The following is a 20,033-nucleotide window of genomic DNA, read 5'->3' on the forward strand; positions in this document are numbered from 1 at the left end:
TAGAATGCAAACTGATCCGTTTTGAACCGACAGAGCCCTGAACGGATCGCACAAACAGAAAGTCAAAATGTGAGTGTGAAAGTAGATTTGCACTTTTCCATGCAAGATCCTTCTTTTTGCCCACGTACTTTACCATCTCCTGGAAGGGTACGCTTATTTTAGTTGCTCACTATTAAAAGGGTTGTGTCATGATTTAAACCTATCCCCAAACCACAGGCCAAAAGATTAGTGTCGATTATGTTCCTCGATATAAAAAGAGCGGTGTGCAAATATGCATACTCCAGCTCCATTCATTCTATAAGGGATTGCCGAAGACAGCAGAGTGCACAGCGCGACTATCTCTGGTAGTTCCACAGAAATGAATGGCACGTCGGAGTCCATGCTCTACTGGCACCCCATTCATACAGTGATCGGCTGGTCCAGTGATCGGACAACCACATATAAATCTTGGCACAACCCCTTTAAAGGGATTTTCCCGGAAACATATGTTGATGTCTTATCCTTTCGATAGGTCATCAATATCTGATTGGCGGGGGGCAGGCTCCAAGCACCCCTGCCAATCATTTTTTGAAGAGGCTGTGGTGCTCTCGTGAGCACTGTAGACCCTTCTTAGCCCAGTGATTTCAAGTTGATTGGTTGTGTAGCTCAGACCCATTCAAGTGAATGGGCCTAAACTGCAATACCAAGCACAGCCACTATACAATGTATGGCGCTGTGCTTGGTATGCTGTGAGGAGGCTGCAGTGATCAAAGTACCACAGCTCAGTGATCACCATAGCTGACCACCACCGATCTGAGGATAGGTCTTTAATACAGGAGTCTAGAAAATACCTTCAAGTGTAAGTAGACAATTCATGGGATGAGTTAACGTGGAAAAAAAATATATATTTTTTTTACCTTAAAACTAAGAGTTTTTCCTTCCTCAGAAAGTATCACAAGAGTGGACGGGTACAAGACCAACACTCTGTCATTCAGCTCCTGTGACATTAAAAAAATTGGGTTAAATTTCGGAGATCTAGAACATATGCAGTCTACGTCAGCAATTCTCTCAAAGGCACACACACATACGTTTCCAGTAGGACGATTGCCTGCAAGGCGTATTGCCTGAACATATGACTCAATACTTATAGGACTGTAGTCAACATGGACTTGCTAACAATGTAAAATGATCACTTAAACATTGTTTTGACAGGAATAATTATAAGGAATAGCTTTATGATATCTCATCCAAACAAGGGACCATTACATACGCACAAATATTTCCTGTTCTACCAGTGAAAAGGCCGTGGCTAGAGATGAGTGAATTTCTTGAAATTAGTTTTGGATCAGTCGGCAGATTCAGTTCGGGACAAATTTATTCATACCAAAATAGAAAGTGCCAGGACTGCCCTGAAGAGTCATGTATGATGCTCTCAGGTCTCCTAGGACTGTATCCAACCCCTTTCAAGCTCTTTTAACACCAATACATCATCAGTAATATCAAAGTGACAGCAAACAGTGGAGGTAAGAAACAGCCAGTTTAATTTTTAAATTAAAACATGGTCCACAAATTATCCCTTTTTGGAGGCAAATGTCTTCTACATCTTCTGACCTGTAAAATGGTGGCCACCATTTTGTGAAATTCATCCTAATGGAACTGAAAAGATTCAGATTCAGCTGGAATGGGATTTTTTTTGAAACTCAAGACAAATTAGATTTGTTTAGAATCAAATGGCTCATCTCTAGCCATAGCAAGAGCATGTTAAACCAAAGCCCAGAGGAAATAAGTGCATCTAAGAAACAGATTTTGAGTGACAAGTTTAGGCTAGGTTCACATTTGTGTTATAGGCTTCCCGTTGCGAATTCCATCAGATTTGATAAGAACAATAGAACTGCAGGCAGCAGTAATTTTCCTGTTAAAACAACAGAACACTAATGGACCTCATCGTAAGTCAGCCTGCCAGAAGATCTACGCTGTCCAAACCACAAGCTCCTTCGTTACAGACTAGCTATGGTTTACTCAGCTGCAAAGAGAATAGTTATCTAGGCGATTCAGGTAGACCGAGGTCTCTCCCTAAACAAAGACAGGCAAAGGCCTGTCAATCAAGCCAAGAGAAATCACCAATATGACACCTTCATTTCTGTCTAATCTTTTCTGCAATGCCACAGTATCCAGAGTAAAACTTTATTTGCCTGTAATGATGGAGCCAGTTGAGGTTCAGACAGCATGAATCTCCTGGCAGGTTCTTGTTAACATTACAACAGTATTTAACCATGGTCTACAGCTGTGGTTTTCAGCTCTTGGCTTTCCAGCTGTTGCAAAACAACAACGTCCAGCAAAGACTGTCAGGACATGCTGGGAGTTATAGTTTCAGAAGAGATGGAGAGTCACAAGTTGGCAACCACTCATGTATAGAAACCTGAACACTAACCTGGAATGGCAGGGTCTGCAGTTTCACCTTGGAAATGCAAGTGATGGCACCTAGAGACTCCCTCTGTGTTCCCTCCCAGTCCTGGACATGTTGGCTCTGGACAGATTTCCTTAGCTCAGATTTATCCAAGACGTTTGCATTGTTCACCTAAAAGTGAAGATCATCATGATAATGTACCATCTAAAAAAAATAATTGTCACAGCCATCTGTGGCCACACACATTTATATTAAGCTAGACATCTTCTCGGCCTTCGAACCATGTTGTATTATAGGCACCTTACTCTTTCTTAACCATACAACAAACAGAAGGAGGTCGGACTGTATGGAATAATATTATCCTGTGTGCGATACTGGCACCCATTACTGCTGCCAGGCAGCACAGTGGATCTAGCTCATATATATATATATAAAATCTATTTGTTACATTCTTCTAATAGAACACAAGCTGAAAACAGAACAAGTTACTACAAGAACTACTCCAGGGCCTGGTAAAATGCTGGCACGGCACATACTCAGGTGATGAAAACTGATCTCTCATCTATCCATATAGAGACTGCGGGGTAATCACCTAATGTTCGGGTCATGTATTCTTAAACCATGTTCTACATCACAGTACCATGTGTATAAGTGCTTTACTGCCTAAAGAGGGTTCCACCTTTAACAGTCCCTACTTATTGGAAGGGTTCCCTGAGAATTTACTAATCACAAAGGGGAAGGATTTATTATATCGTTTTGCCACTTTTGTGTGTGTGTGTGTGTGGGGGAGGGGGGGGGGGGGTAAGGTCAAGTATGCTACTCCCTCCCCCCAAAAAGGTGGCCAACCCGGTTTACATCACTTTTGTGGCATAAAGTCGAAAATTATGCTGCACGCCATATTTGTGCAAGGGGATTAGGATGGTTGGAGGTTCTGCAGGCCACTGGATTTACTATATACCACACCAGGAACTGCTGTCAATTATAGCTCAAGTCTACACTAACCCCTAGCTGGCACACAGATGCACCTCATTTAAAGGGAACCCGTCATCAACTTTATGCTGCCCATACTATCGGCAGAATAAAGTAGAGACAGGGGAGTTGATTTCAGCGGTCTGTCATTTATAAGATAAAAGTAAGTGGTTGCCGAGAACCAGCATCACAATCATTGCAGACCGGGCCTGGAAAAGAGTCACAGCCACGGTCATTCATGAATTCCTGTTCTCCAGCCCACCTGCTGATGATTGACAGGCTTCTACCTAGTTTTCTCCCCATCTCTCTAGGAGAGAACTGCCAATCATCCGCAGGTGGGCGAGGAGATTAGGAATAACCATGACTCTTCTCAAGTAGATGTGACTCTTTTCAAGGCCTGTGTTGCAATGATTATGATGCGGGTACTCGGCAACCACTTACTTTTAGCTCATGAGCAACCTTTAACATGAAACGGGGCAATTTTCCGATTGGCAGGGGTCTGACCATCAGGGCCCTGCCATTCACAAACAGCGGCCCATTCTCCTCCATGTGAATGAACTGGGGGTCACAAATGCCCGTTGCCACTCCATTCAGCTCTATGAGCCTGTGCTTTTACTCGGCTATCGCCACCAATCCTATAGAATTGAATGAAGCAGCGGACATGTGTAAGTGTCTGTCACTCCATTTAAATGGGGAGCACTGACCCCAATTCTTGTGACGAGCAGGGGTCTAAGAGACCAGAACCCCGCCAAACACTAATAGTCTATCCTGTGGATAGGGGATAAGTTGTATTGATGGGACAACCCCTTTTATAAATTCGGTGCATCTCATTTCAGCACATAGGAGATCAAAACTGGCGTAAAAAGCACCAGTCTTGCAAGAGAAGCTCATTAAAACTGCTTCCACTGCTGAAAAGAGGGTACATCCTATAAGGGGAAGCAATGAGGCTCATAGTGAATGGGGATCCGCTGAGCCCATGCCCTGCTTTAGTGTGAGGTGTGCACAGGACTCCTCACTACAGGGGCTACAAAGCTCCCAGGTGAAAGAAGGGAGAACCTGGCCATTAAGTCTATCCTTCTGAAGAGGAGAAGGGAGTGCAAATTTAAACTCCTGCCAAGATCAGAAACATTTTTCATTTTGCTCATAGTAGCAAAGTCATTGCATGAATTAGGCCTCATGCACGCAACCGTATGTACGTATTTTGCGGACCTCAAATTGCAGGACTGCAAAATAAGGACACCGTCCATGTTGCCTGTGCATCTTTTTACAGATCCACTGACTTTAAAGGGTCTGTGGTCCTCATTTTGCAGCCAAGTATAGGATGTGTTCTATCCCATTTGCAGAGCAGACATACGTATGCAGAAAGCATAGCCGTATGTCCGTTCTGCAAAACAATAGAACAGGTCCTCAATATGTGGACCATGGGCCTATTGAAGTCAATGGGAGGATGGCACACAGACCACATCTGTATTTTGTGGACACTGTCACGTGCTCGAGGCCTTAGACAGAAGTTCTGATATGGAATGAATTTTATCTTCGCACACACGCACATGTATGCCTAGGTTAGGGGAGATGCTCAGATCCAGGGCTTATATCCAGAGATATGGGAGGCTGTCCTGTCCTTACAATAACTGTTCATAACTGCAGGGTGTGATGACCCTGGAGTGCAGGCCAGGACCCAGGGTGTGTGACCCAATCTGTTGCAGCTGTGCCGACACCCAGGGTATTCCCTTGGCAGGCGGGGTAAGCCTGTCCACCCTCACAGCTGTTGCTGCTGTTCAGGACTGTCTGTTCCCATAGCAGCTAATTCTAGAGTTTCAGGGGCCACAGGTGCAAATGAAGACAAGAGCAGGGAAGGCAAAAGATCTGAGCCCAAATTCAGCTTCCAAGATTAGCAAAATAGGTACAGCATTAAAATGGTCTGGTCTGACATTATAAAGCCTGTCCATCATGTCACTCACAGATCACAGTACGAGAACATCTAAGGAGCTTACAAACTTGTTCCAACAATTGAAGATCATTACGGCTTAAATACGGCAGACAAAAGCAAGCTTTAGTGTAGGTTTGTTCTTCAAAATCCAAAACATGTCCCCACCAAAGACACTTGAATATATGATGACGGTGGAGGTCCCTGAAATTACTGACGTACTTAGGTTTTAGATGTGTTTTATGTTAGGATTGAGGTGTTCATCAGTGTACAGATCATTGTGTGTTTGGAAACCTGTTCACACCCAAAAGTCATTTATGCCATGAAGTTTGTGATTTCACCATCTTTCCTTGCATAAAATTGCACTCATCTCCCCAGCAATTAGAAGAAATGTAGAAACCATCCACTCAGGCTTAGATATTAGACGGCTCCTGTGCTGAAGGACAGCTGGAGCTTGTGTGACCCCTCTGTACTGATCACAGCTGCACAGCCAAAGCAAACAGGTGGGATCAGCTGTCTAAGTCCATAAAATATATGTGTCGGCTGCAAAATAGCCTTTCTTCTCATGCGAGAACATTTACCCTGCCAAATCTCCATCTACCCCTCTGAACAAAACTTTATGAAGACTCTACTTTTTAGCAAGTATTATAAACCAGCCAAAGAGTGAACAAGTAAAGAGTGAGCACAGCTGCCCATAGAGATTACTCAGTCAATGTGATCGCTCCACTGTCCAGTATCTACAGAGCTTCTAAAGTTAGCCAGGTGCATAGATTGGTTGGTTTTTTACATTTATTGTAAAACTGTACAATACTGCCACCTTTAACACATTCAACCATTTGCTCTTTAAATCGGTCCTTGTAAAAGGAGCCACCGATCACACAATGAACCACCTCTTTTATGGGGAGAAAGCATCATTGATGAACATACCTAAATCGTTTTTTTTCTGGGCAGCAGATACTCCTGTGTAAACTGGGATCTGCAACCCAGAAACAAATCTGTATGTGGATGAGTGATCACAGCAGTGATCATTCGTCCCCATAGAGAGGAGATGATTGTTGTGTATAACTGCAGCTCTCATCTCCTCTGACGAACAGGCAATTATAGGAAATTAAGTGTGCGTTCCCGATAATTGCCTGCTCAGTCGGCCAGTGTAAATGGGCCGAAATAGGTCTACAACACACAGAGGTTAATTTAATGGGGCTTTCTGAGATTCAGATATTGATGGCCTATCCTCAGAATAGGTTACCAACACCAGATTGGAAGGGGGAGGTCCTATACCCAGGATCCCTGTGGATCAGATATTTAAGGATGTCTTCCCGCAGCTTGCCAAGCACAGTGCCACTCATTGGATAGCGGCTGTGGTTGGTTTCACAGCTCAGCCTCATTGAGGTGCATTAGGCCTAATCGTGGTGTCTTCAAACAGCCAATCCCTGACACTCAGGACCTCTGCCGATCTGATATTGATGACCTATCCTTAAGTTAGGTAATCAATATCTAACTCCGGAAAACCCCTTTAAAGCTCCAAAGATAGATTCTGCCAACATCAGTAGTCAGACGCCAAAAACATCTCTTACAAGTCTTACCTCTGTCACGGGTGAAGTATCCAGATTTCCACCATTGAGCTGGATCTGTTTCTCCAAGTGGTAAAGCCATTTCTGCAACTCTTGCGGTGTTGGGCAATAAACTATTAAAGGATTAAGCAGGGGACCTAATAGAAGAATGAGTAAAATAATAGTCAGTGACAATAACCAAACTACGGGTCCAACTCACATTAAAAGCAAAAGTTAAGAGCTCTGGAACATTATGACTAGATCATGGGGTCTACAGACATAGCCGTCATATATGGTCACCTCAGCCATTGCCCTAAACATCTAAATGGGCTGAAATATTGCTAGAGACCCTTTATATAATAAATTAAGATTACTAGAAATGAGTCTAGGGCTACACAGATCTGAGTGTGGTGTGCCTGCATCATGACCAATGAAAGTGAATGTGGTCAGTAGGGTTCGATTTATTGCAAATGTCAGGTCACTGCAATTTGGGAGTCACAATGCAACCTCTCTCATTTTCACTAGGTGTGATGCAGGTAGCACCATTCTGGGATCATCAGCCACATGACGTGTGCAGGTCACCCTGTAATCCTAGCCAAATATAAAATACCATTATGTAAGGCCCTCATTTGTTTTTACCTGTGATTCGGAAAGCATGCTCTTCCTCAGGTTTTGGTGGAACCTTAGAGCGTTCCAACTTGTAAACACTCAGCTCCTTCAATGGTACCAATCCCTGGAGAGGTAAAAAAAAAAAAAAAAAAGTATGAAAGGAAGTTTTAAAATAGTGAAAATGTTTTGGATAGAGAAGGGCCTAGACAACAAAAGATACCTGTGATGGGGCGGTACAATGCCACATCTGCAAAAAACTAGTGAAATATAATAAAGTGTGTTTACCAATACAAGACTAATAGTCAATAGGAGCTATAGAGATAAACACCCAAAAGAAAGGAGGTTTACAAATACCTTGTTCTTCACTCAAACAAAACTGATACCCTTCTGGGTCAGCACATACCAAACAGAAAGCCAAGAAGGATGCAATATAGTCCAGTGGAGCACAAAACAACACACTGTCATATATCCCAAACACCTAACACAAAACATATAAATACTCTTAAAATGTCCAAAAAGGACTTGCTAGGCTTCTCATGAGACAGATAAAAGATGGGCATGAATGTTGTGTAAACACGAGTGATGGATGTGACTCTGAAGGGTCAAAAGCCAAGAGATATTTGAACAAGGTCTGTCTGGCTGAATCTACATGAAGTCACGTTTCTAGTACGTTGACCTACTTCAAAGACCCCTTCCCATGAAAACAGCTTCTGAACAAGCATGCATGCCCAAATCTCAAGAAAAGTGCCAGGTGAGTACATACCTGATACGTCAACCCGGCGGGACCTCGGGACTGGAAGTACAGGTGGGACTGGAACATTTCCAAATAGCAGTCACTAATATCCTGAAAGTAAAAGAAATCTCAACCTGAAAATCTTCTTAAACTGGATAGACAAGCAATGTGCACTAAAGAGAGATACTGCAGCAATTTTGTGACAATAGACATTACACAAAAGGGTGACAATTAATTAGGATGCCATTACTGATGAGATCACACCAAGGTTTTCTAGAGGGCTGACATTTGTAAGGCTACTTTCACACTAGCGTTTGTGCTGGATCCAGCAGGTTTCAGCAAAAACACCTCCGTTACTGATAATTACAACCATCTGCATCCGTTCTGAACGGATCCGGTTGCATTATCTTTAACATAGCCAAGATGGATCAGTCATGAACTCCACTTAAAATCAACGGAGGACGGATCAGTTTTCTAGTGCGTCAGAGAAAACGGATCTGTCCCGCATGCTGCGGTTTGCTCTCTTGTATGAGAACGCAACGCATTTCGGAGCACTCCGTTCTGTTCAGTTACGCTTTTCCCCATTGACAATAAATGGGGACAAAACGGAAGAGTTTTTTTTTCCCGGTATTAAGACCCTATGACTGATCTCGATACTATAAAGTATTAATGCTAGTGTGAAAGTAGCCTAATATGTAGGCACCAAACAAATGGCCAGGGCTCTTTGGACTTCTTCCTCCCCGTCTATAGTTTATTCCCACAGTGAACATTTGATATGACAGAGGAAAAGCCAAGGAGTGTTTTGTAGTATGGGTCCATATGAAGAAGCAAAAAAGGGACAATATGATAATAGGTAGCAGTGGAGAGGAGAGTATGGGCCCTTTTTTAGACTGTCTAACTGGGGTTCCTTGGGCACATCAGAGGAAATTTGATCAGGCCTGACCCCATATTATTAATAGGTTTTGATTTAAAAAATAATAATAAATGGCTCCTTGTGGCAAGTGATTGGTTCAAAAGGCAGCTCCCAATGATTCGCTTTCTCCAGAACCTTTGGGGCCTACTGTGGTATTATATCCTGGGCCACCGGAGGAACCTCTAGTACTCTGATGGGTCAAGTCCAACGCTGATCAGGAGTCAATGGAAACTGGTGCGAAAAACCCGGTGGGAGGTTTTATTACTGCTATTTTGTTAATCACCCATCTTCCCAATAACGTAGATATTTATAAGGGATTTTTTTATTTTTCAGAAATCTCTAATATAGATGTTGGAAGGAGAAAATTGTTATTAACGAGGACCTGTCACCTCTCCTGACTTGTCCGTTTTAGTAACTACTTGCACTCCCCATAATTTTAGAGAATGTATTCTTATGACTATGTTGTGCCATTTCTTTATTATTCCTGCTAGAAGTTATGAATGAATTTCTTGCAGACTGCAGAGAAGGTCCAGATGAGTGTTACTAGCTGGGGCTTTGTTCCTGCATCTGGACCTTCATTGCAAACTGCAAGTACTTCATTCATAACTTCCTGCAGATATAATAAAGGAATGAAACATAAGAACAAAAGGTTCCAGGATTGTTATTACATACAGAATGCAAGTAGTTGCTAAAATATATATTTGTCAAGGTCTTCTTTAAGGTGTAGAAGCCAAAAAGGGTTAATACGTTTACCACACAAAGTAATACAATCAACTAGAGATCAAGGTCCAAGATAGAGACACAAGTAGTCTCGGAAATGAGTCACAGGCAGAGGTACATGGTGAATAAGACGTGCCTTAAAACGGTCATGACCGGGGCGAATAACACGCACTACTGCGGTATATACTTAACTCCATTAACCTTTCAGATGCTTCACAACTACAAATAGAGGGGCTGAAAATGAATTAGTAAACAGCAGCAGACGGGGTGCATGGGGCCCTGTAATGTACACACAGAGGGGCTGAGTGTGAGCACTGATCTATAGCGTGAGGCAGCCAAAATGTAACTGTCAACATTCCTACTTTTACACTTGAGTTGACCCTTTGGATGGAAATGACATCACCAGTCACAAGGCGTTCAAGTGAATGGACCTTGGCTGCAATACCAATCACAGCCACTATATCGATGTATGGCGCTGTGCTTTGGAGGCCGTGAGAAGGCCGCAGCTCTCCTCTTCAAATAGTCGATTGGTGGGAGAGCCAGGTGTCAGGACCTCACCCGAGGATAGGGCATCAATATTTTACACCCGGAAAACCCCTTTAAAAAGGGAGTCTGTCATCAACATTTCACCTTTGTAATCCTTCCTATAGCTTTCTAGCATCCTTACAGTTAATAAAAACATTACCTTTATGATCAATCCTGGACTTATAAAACCGGCAAAAAACATCTTTGTAGCATATGCAAATGAGGGCTCGCAAGTGCCCAGGGGCAGGGTTACCCTCGTAGGTGCCCTGCTAGCTCAGCCTTTTCTTCGCTTCCCCCCGCTCCTTCCATCCCTTTGCCCGCCCATCCTTTCCCTCTGACCGCCTATCTACTAACTTCTTGTTTAGCCGAGATCCCGCGCCTGAGCACTCAGTCCGTCGGCCGGCGGACTGCAATGCCTATTCCTTGTACGGCATCACAGTAATTAATGCGCATGCGCCGGCTAACGACGCGAAGCACATGCGCATTAATTACTGTGATGCCGTACAAGGAATGGGCATCGCAGTGCGCAAGAGCCGGCCGACGGACTGAGTGCGCAGGCGCGGGATCTCGGCTAAACAAGAAGAAGTTAGTAGATAGGCGGTCAGAGGGAAAAGATGGGAGGGCGGAGGGAAGCGAAGAAAAGGCTGAGCTAGCAGGGCACCTACGAGGGTAACATCGCCCCTAGGCACTTGTGAGCCCTCATTTGCATATGCTATATGTTTTTTGCCAGTTTTATAAGTCCAGGATTGATGCTAAAGGTAACGTTTTTATTAACTGTAAGGATGCTAGAAAGCTATGGGAAGGGTTACAAAGGTGAAATGTTGATGACAGACTCCCTTTAAACAAGTTGCGATTTCCAGGGCAATGTCATTTCTATGTAATCATAGTTACCTGGCTGTTCTGGAATCGAAACTTGACCTTGGAATAATGAATCATTTGCCCCATGTTTCGAACAATAGTTTTCTTCTTGCCCTTGCGGAAGATGCTAAGGAATCTTTGGTCCACATGGTCCTTCTGCAGATCATTGCCAATATCCTATTGAAAGAAAACTTTGTTAAAAATGGAATTTTATCATAAAAAAATAAATAAAATATAAGAAAAAGTTTAATCCAAATGAAAGCATATTCAATGAGTCAACTTTCTTAAAAGGAATTCTCCATTTTGGACAATCCCAACTTGTTAGAACACAAGATTATGCAAAATTGCCCTCGTGTTGGACCCCAGGAATCAACTGTAGTCCTAAGGGGTAACAAGTGTTCAACTCCTTCCCACAGCGCCATCACAGGGGAAATGAAGCATTACGCCATGACCATGCAGGACAGGTCCTCCAGAACAAAAGACGCTCTTGCCAAGAGAAAAATCCCATGTACCCCCGATAAGAATCCCCCAAAAGGATATATGGATATTCTAAGCTCAGACAACCCCTTTAAGTAGACCACCGACCCACACAGAATTTAGGAAATATATACCGTAAGAAACGCTCCTGCCAATATCTATTAGTGAGATGTATAAAGACTGGAGCAAAGCAAAAATGAAATAGTTGCCCGTCCATGACAACCAATCAGGTTCAAGGGGTCTATGAAAAATAAGAGGTGGAATTTGATTGGTTGCCATGGACAACTACTCCACATTGCACCAGTTTTGGTAAACGCCCTCATGGGGGAGAGTTATCAAAACTAGTGCTTAAGACTGCCTTAGCTGTCCCTAGCAACCAGATTCCACTTTTCATTTTTAGAGCTACTTTGGAAAATGAAAGGATTAACCTGGTTGGTTGCTAGGGGCAACCAAGCCTGTATTTCTTATCACTAGTTTTGAAGAAAAAAAAAAAAAAAAAAAAAAAACACCCAACACACCCCCAACTGTATCTAAGGGGAAACCACATCGATTTAGGTTTTTCTTTAGCAGACTATTATAGCCACGTCTGAAGCCAAAGTCTGTAATTTTCAAATTGAGGTGTTTTTTTTCTATTTCTCCCCAAAAAAATAAAAAATAATCCCTAGAGGAGCAGTGATGCCTGCCATTTTGGGTGCATTTCTGTGAAAAAATAAAAATAAAGAATGAAAATATACTAAAGAAACTGCTGAATAGAATTTGTAATGAATCGACAACTGTCGATACATTACAAATTCTATTCAGCAGTTTCTTTAGTATATTTTCTTTCTTTATTTTTTTTTATTTTCACAGAAATGCACCCAAAATGGCAGGCATCACTTTTTTTTTTATTAATATTTATTAACTTTTGTTTTATAGATTTTTATTGGGAGAAATAGAAGGAAAAAAAACAACTCTCAATTTGAAAATTACAGCATTTTCTTTTTTTTCGTTTTTGTTTTTTACACTTACACTTGACAGTTATGAGAGGCACAGTAATGAAAGCTATATCCTGAAGAGAAATCTTGATAATATTTCTAAGGTCAGCGGGATAGAGTTCAAAAGACTGAACTTGACTGACCCAGTATTCAGTTTCAGATGTCTGTGCTGATCTTGCCTACACGCCTGTCGCTGACAGTGACCTGCTAATCCCCAGGCCTACATGTAAAGGCTCGAGGGCGGTCTCCATGTACCCGCTGCAGTCAGGGATACCATTTTCTAACATCAGTCAATAAGTTTCTGGTTACACATCAAATTAGTAGCCGTACGGAATTTATTTTAAAGAGAACACGTCCTGTTTATCTACTTCCTAGCCTGATTTTCTGAGGCCAGGATCTTCTGCATCAGTTTCTGATGGTGGAAGGATTATAGCCGGCTTTACCGACTGTTATAACGCACATAGTTGTGCAGTGTCACAGGAGACACAGATGTACGGCCAGCTCTAATCCTGCTGGGGAATGGCTACCACAGACATAAAGGACGAATCCTGACTAACGTCCACTCGGTGGTACCTACCTTAGACTGGGTAAAACTCTTTCACCTTCAAAATCAGTTTCAAGGTAAGCAGACCGCTAAAACAAACATTTTTCTTGCGAAAATCCACTGCACTAATTGTTAGAAATGAGTCTATTTTTATGCAAATTAGGTTTTTAGTGCACTGTGGGCAGAGCCACTCAGTTTTATGCCCCATTGCTCTGGCAGTAATACCGCCCAGCACCTCTCCCCTTATTTGATGGACAGTTCCTTGGATTTCAGAACCGGTAGAGATGATGCAGGGGAGGCCAGCTGCTGGGAAGGGAGAGGCCCCACTCATGGTGCACCGAAAATCATCTTTGCATAAAAAGAAAAAAACATTTCTCAGTATTAGAGGACTGTATTTTAACAAGAAAGTTATGGTTATGTTTCAGGTATTCTACCATACATAGCGGTAGGCCTACCTTGCAACTGCAAATCCCTTTAACTACAACTCCCATGATATTCAAACTGATGCTACAACTCTGAAGCCCAATGTTTTAGGGAGTTGAATCATGAGCCATCACCCACATAACTACTAAACTGCACATCACCTGTCATGTTTCTCTTTTAGGTTTTTTCCAGACTTCCTTTTCCGACCATATCATTTTCCTATACATGAGGTAGATTATGCTTTGCCATGGCTTTCCTATGTCAAGTGTTGGATAGTGTTGGTGAGCTCTATAGTACTACATGAAAATTGTCCCAAGTATTAAACCAGGGACTTCTCTGTCCAAGTATTCGCTCAAAAACAAACCAAAAAAAACAAACACCATTGAGGAGTGCTTGGACAGGGACATAGAAAAGCCAGAACAAAGCAGCAAGTAATGCCTAAAAACATAGAATTTTAATGGCAGATGAATAAATTAATACAAATAAAAAATAAAATAAAAATGTGGTTGTCATCACATGCAAGTAATTGTGCAACTCTGAACTACTCATCATAGGAGATGTCCTCAATGTTGAGGTGTCCACAACTGATGAAGGCCTGAGGAGGAGACCACATATCTACAGACCTCAGGTGCTAGACAATAGCACGACAGGACTCATGTCTGCCATGTATAATTCTAGCTAATCCTGCCTATCCCAGTCCAGATGACAGACAGATTATTGTCAAAATGTTAACAGATTAACAAGAATATTAAATCTTCTGTGTCTGAAAGCAAGCAGAGCACCTGGATATTAAGAGCAGAGGCTTAGGGAATTGCTCAGACCACTGGACTTCTAGAAGTGTGAAAAAGAAAAAGCATATCAACACCACCACAACATTACATATTATAGAACATACTGCAGATCACAGAATGTCTGGAAGAGTCCAGGAAAAATAAGAGACCTAAGGGTAGGCTAGATCCTCAGATTATAGCAACCGTAATGGTGGTTTCAGGGTTGGCAGAAGGGATTGACATTTGCCTCTGATGTCCGCCTATAGGTGCATCAAAAAGTATGCATGCACTACAATTCAAACATGATAGACCAAAGGTTGGTTCTAGCCATCATCCTTGAACTAATGACTTCATGACCGTGACCCAGGTAAGACAATGGGTACTATGACTAGCGCAGATATAGGCAGTTGGCAGACTTGTATTTTCTGGGATGCAATAGTCATGACTGTAGAACATCAGGTCGGGAGGAATTTGAGGGTATAACTGGTAGAATTTGCACACGAATCTCTCTCTCAATTATGGATAAAAAAAAAAACACTAAAAAAAAAAAATTTGCAATTCTGCGCATCCCACAATCACGCATTGTATCACAGTTCTGAATACATCTGTGCTGGCAATTGTCAGATCCCCAGACTTCACCAAGGTCTGGCAATAGCTATTGGATCTACTGGAATGGAATGTGGAACTAGGGAAAGGAACATTCCACCCCACCAAGGAATGCGCAAAACTCCACTGGACAGAATTACCAAGTGCAGATCTGCAGGGAGGACTAAAATAGAAAGGGATTGAATAGATAAAGCACACTATAGAAACCTCTATACAGGAGAAAATAAGAAGAAAACTTATTAACCCTAATAAACAATACGACCCAACAGCACAATGGAAAGCCACCAGATCAGAAGACCCTACACTTACTTTAAATCTTTACTTACCCTTACACTTACTTTTAATACCCTTACACTTACTTTAAATTTTTTTACACAATCACTATAAAAAGGGGTCAAGACCCTGTTACGTTAGAGTTTGAACGTAATAATGTTCAAACAAGCTGCCTATTTCCATCAGTCCCAATGACTTATTTTGATTCTCTTAACAACAGCAATAAATAAGAGTCTTGCAGGTACAACACCTTTTAAATTGCTAACAAAAATGGAAGCATTGATGACACATAGCAAGTTTTCGAGACAACGTAGGTCTCTTCATCAGGCATAATATAACCGTGTTTGAAGAAACACCATACATATAAAAAGAGCAAAGACATGGTGTAATGGACATTCGAAATACAAAAGAACAAGAATAGCTTGGAGAATGAGTCCTTAATTTGCCTACAGGTAAGCAGTGTGAATGTTTTATGGTTTCTAAACTGATATTATCTCAAAGACCTGGTGCCTCACTATCTCTGGAGGAGATTCTTTAGATCCTGTAATCCTTGGGACAAATTCTGTCCTGTGTTCAGTGTGTCAAACAGTGTCAAATTCCATTTTTTTTGGACTCATTGAGATATGAAATTACCTTTCAATAGGACAACTTTCCTATGTTCTTTATTAAGTTCTGGGCTACAAAAATGCTTAGCCTCAAGAAGATGCATCTTCTTTTCTCTTTAATTGTATGGTAACTTCAAATGCACAGGTGTGACCACTACCCCATCCAAATGTCCTGGAACCCCCGTTTTAGCAATCTGTGGGACTTCCAGCAGTCAGACCCCACCTATCATAAATTTTTACCTATCCTATGAGCAGGAAATACATGTTTGTGGTAGGATAACTCATTTAAGGGCTCATGGCCACACCATATCACAGCTCCATTCAACCTCCAAGTTGTACTGAGCTTTAATATGGCAACCACAATAGTCTACAAGGCCCAATCTCTGGACTGCAGTAGGGCATGGAGGTACCATACAACGATATATGGAGTGCCTATGGTTCTGTAGACTCCGTGTACCAACCACTGTTGAGATTCTGTGCAAAACATATGCTTGAGCCCAAAGTTCCAGACTAAACTGCATCTTCTGCTCAAAAGTAAGACCCAACATTAAATGAGTTCTGGTTGCTGTAGACGGCGTACATGTAGACAGGCTGTCCAGACCTGAACCACTTATCACAGGGGCTCAGACTGGATGATAAATCTGCTGCAGGGATAGACACTTTTCTCTGACTCTTTAGCAACTATTGGTTGGATTACTTTGAGACAGACTGTTCCACCAGAATTGTGGCATAATTTTGATGCAAAATGGTGCATCTTAAGCCAAGCCCCTTTCCATTAAGCTCACCATCTACATCAAAACCTCCTTAAAAAAATGGTGCTACCCTTTAGTTGTCATAGGGTTAAATTACACGACTGTGCAGATAACCAAAGCACATGATAAGTAGCAGCCAGCATGATGCTTATAATCACTTTGGATGTCAAACGAGAGAAAAAATAAAAATACATGACATCTCTTAAAACTGATACAAAATATACCTCGAGGTGTAAAGATTGTGCATATAGTTTTGCTTTAAAAGTAATCCACTGGAACAACACACACTTGTCCAAAGAAAATCCCACCTACGTTCAGGCAGCGGTTATGTCCGGAACATTGATCAGACCCAGCAGGAGAGGAGACACTCCTGACACTGGTTAGAATGTGAATGTACAAAGTGGACAATGGGCAAGAAGCAATTAAAGCAATGGAGTGTGGCAGTGAGATTATTGTAAAGGCCATCTCAAGGATTGGACATGTCTTACAGAAGCTGCTAAAAGTGCTCAGGCAGCAAATGAAAGAAATAGCAAATATGCTGGTGCATATAACCTGAAAGCATGCCATGCTATGCAGAAGACATGATCAACACAATTCTAGTTGTAACGAAGCTGGCACTCCCCCAACTAATGGTTAAAACTAGTTTTCCAGAATTTTAGTTTAAAGGGAACCTGTCATCAACTTTATGCTGACCTCACTGAGGGCAGCATGAAATAGTGACAGAAATGCTGATGTCAGCGGTGTGTGACTCATGAGCTAAAAGTAAGTGGTTGCCGAGAACCAGCATCATAATGATTGCAGCCCAGGCCTTGAAAAGAGTCAGATCTACCTGAGAAGAGTCCTTGTTATTCATAATCTCCTGCTCTCTCGCCCACCTGCTGATGATTGGCAGTTCTCTCCTAGAGAGAAAGGGAGAAAACTCAGTAGAAGACGGTCAGTCATCAGCAGGTGGGCAGGAGAGCAGGAGATTCATGAATAACCAGGACTCTTCTCAGGTGGCCGGGACTCTTTTCCAGGCCCAGTCTGCAATGATTGTGATGTTGGTTCTCGGCAACCACTTACTTTTAACTTATAAATGACACGCCGCTGAAATCAACTCACCTGTCTCTACTTTATGCTACCGTTAGTATGGACAGCACAAAGGTAATGACAGGTTCCCTTTAACCTATAATTAGAACAGAACAACAATGTATGGCTGGTCAGGACTCGATCATAGGATCCCTTCACAATGACGTCAATAAATATGGCTGTGCCTATTCCAGTGATGCAGTACTAGGTAAACCCAGGCTTGTATCGACAATACTGTGTGAAGGGACTACTGCAGTGAAGGGACCACCGATGGACCTTTAGGCTGAGTTCACACGGGCGAGATTTCCGCGCGGGAGCAATGCGGTAGGTGAACGTATTGCACCTCGCACTGAATCCGGACCCATTTATTTCAATGGGGCTGTGTACATGAGCGTTTTTTTTTCACGCATCATTTCTGCAATGCTTTAAAAATCGCAGCATGCTCTATATTCTGCGTTTGTAACGCAGGGCGGGCCCCATAGAAGTGAATGGGGCTGCGTGAAAAACGCATTGCATCCGCAAGCAAGTGCGGGTGCGATGCGTTTTTTCACTGATGGTTGCTAAGAGATGATGTTTGTAAACCTTCAGTTTTTTATCACGCGCGTGAAAAACGCATCAAAACACATTGCACCCGCGCGGAAAAAACTGAACAACTAAACGCAATTGGAGACAAAACTGACTGAACTTGCTTGCAAAATAGTGCGAGTTTCACTGAACGCACCCTGAGCCAATCCGTCACGCCCGTGTGAACCCAGCCTTATTCTGCTAATCCATAGGGCTCAGCATATGCTCTCCATTTACATGTCTGCAAGCGGCAGTAAATGGTGAGAGAACCCATTAAACTGTAAGCTCATGAGCAGTCTTTTCCAATAGAAATTAGTATTTTTTATTCTGCCTGCCAGGAAAAAAGGTGTTACCCCATGATTAATGTAAAAAATTACATTTACCATAATAGATGACAACCTCTTTCAAACAAATCTAGAACCAGTCCTGTATCTCACATGAAACCATAGATCTCCCCATTCTTTGCTCTGCCAGATTTATTTCAAGCAGTCCTTTCTCAAGGGGCACAACCTGTCTGTGCAGCTGAGGGCAGTTGAAGATTAGAACTGAGCATGTGCGTCCACCTCAGTGAGATGGACAAATAAATTAGAAAAAGAACAAACAGTTGGTGGCGCTATACAGATAGATTTCATTGAAATAGCACTTTTTTTTAATTATATGCAATTACAGAAGTATTTAGATCTAGCAGCTGGATGTAAAACTAGAATTTTTTGTGGGACAACCCCTTTAAATACATAATGCATTGTCACATGCAGTGACCCATAATCTACATGTGCAACTGGGCCTTAAGGCATTCCTGGCCATCAATATGATAATCAGGTGATTAACAGGTAATCATAAAAAGGCTCAACATTTTGTACAATTTTAATTTTTATTTACAGAAAGACACCCATTACCGTATATTTTTATCACCATATTAAATCTAAAAAATAAGCTGCATCAGCAGCACCATTTGGGTTGACACTATGCACAATAACCTTGTGTAAATCCACCAACCAATCCATAAAACAAGATTTATCCAGCACTTCTTTTCACCACAATGCTAATTATGCAGAACAGTTTAAAATACACAGATCCTGTACGACACTCTTATCCCTGAGGAACAAAAGTGACAAAAAGAAGTAAATTGCCCTTCTAACACGTTTCACTCAGCCGAAATGGAGCCACAGACAGCAGAGTCAGTGGAAAAACAAAAGGTGCAGCAGCTCAGCCCCGACCAGCACTCAGCCATGACTTCAAATAAAGTCTAACACCCTGGCTGCTGAAGTCACGCTGGTGCGTCCACAGCTGGAGTGTACAACATGTGTAAACATACAAGGCCTTCTGCAAGCATAATCTTCATAAATAATCAAGGACATACAAAGAAAAGTTCCACCATGGAACCGGGTTGTTCCATTAAGGACATCAATCTTTATGTAGGTCAAATTATTGATCAGAGAATAAACTGCAGGCCTCAATCCAGTGCATAGATATTGGGCTCCTATCACTTACATTTATGGGACATCGATAGGATATTGGTGGTTCAACCACTAAAGCCAAGCAGTCAAAGGGATGAAGGCACCTTTGATACTCTCCAGCTTCCCTTCAGGCTCTTTGTTTAAGGGTCCATTCACACGTCCGTTGCTTCTTTCCTGATCTGTTCCGTTTTTTGCGGAACAGATCTGGACCCATTCATTTTCAATGGGTCCTGAAAAAAAAAATCGGACATTGTGCTGTCAGATTTTTTTTCAGGACCCATTGAAAATGAATGGGTCCAGATCTGTTCCGCAAAAAACGGAACAGATCAG

At 42.2% G+C, this 20,033-nt stretch overlaps 1 protein-coding gene across 1 annotated transcript in view; it reads right to left on the reverse strand.

The window, feature by feature from the left end:
* PLEKHN1 (pleckstrin homology domain containing N1) overlaps window positions 1-20,033 on the reverse strand; it is a 49,990-nt gene that overhangs the window by 8,383 nt on the left and 21,574 nt on the right. Inside the window, 6 exon segments of the mRNA XM_044278234.1 lie at window positions 897-977; window positions 2,411-2,557; window positions 6,866-6,990; window positions 7,472-7,565; window positions 8,205-8,285; window positions 11,224-11,367. Of these exon segments, the coding sequence (XP_044134169.1) occupies window positions 897-977; window positions 2,411-2,557; window positions 6,866-6,990; window positions 7,472-7,565; window positions 8,205-8,285; window positions 11,224-11,367 (672 nt within the window).

The sequence above is a fragment of the Bufo gargarizans genome, chromosome 2 (assembly GCF_014858855.1).
Source record: "Bufo gargarizans isolate SCDJY-AF-19 chromosome 2, ASM1485885v1, whole genome shotgun sequence".
Classification (NCBI taxonomy): Eukaryota; Metazoa; Chordata; class Amphibia; order Anura; family Bufonidae; genus Bufo; species Bufo gargarizans.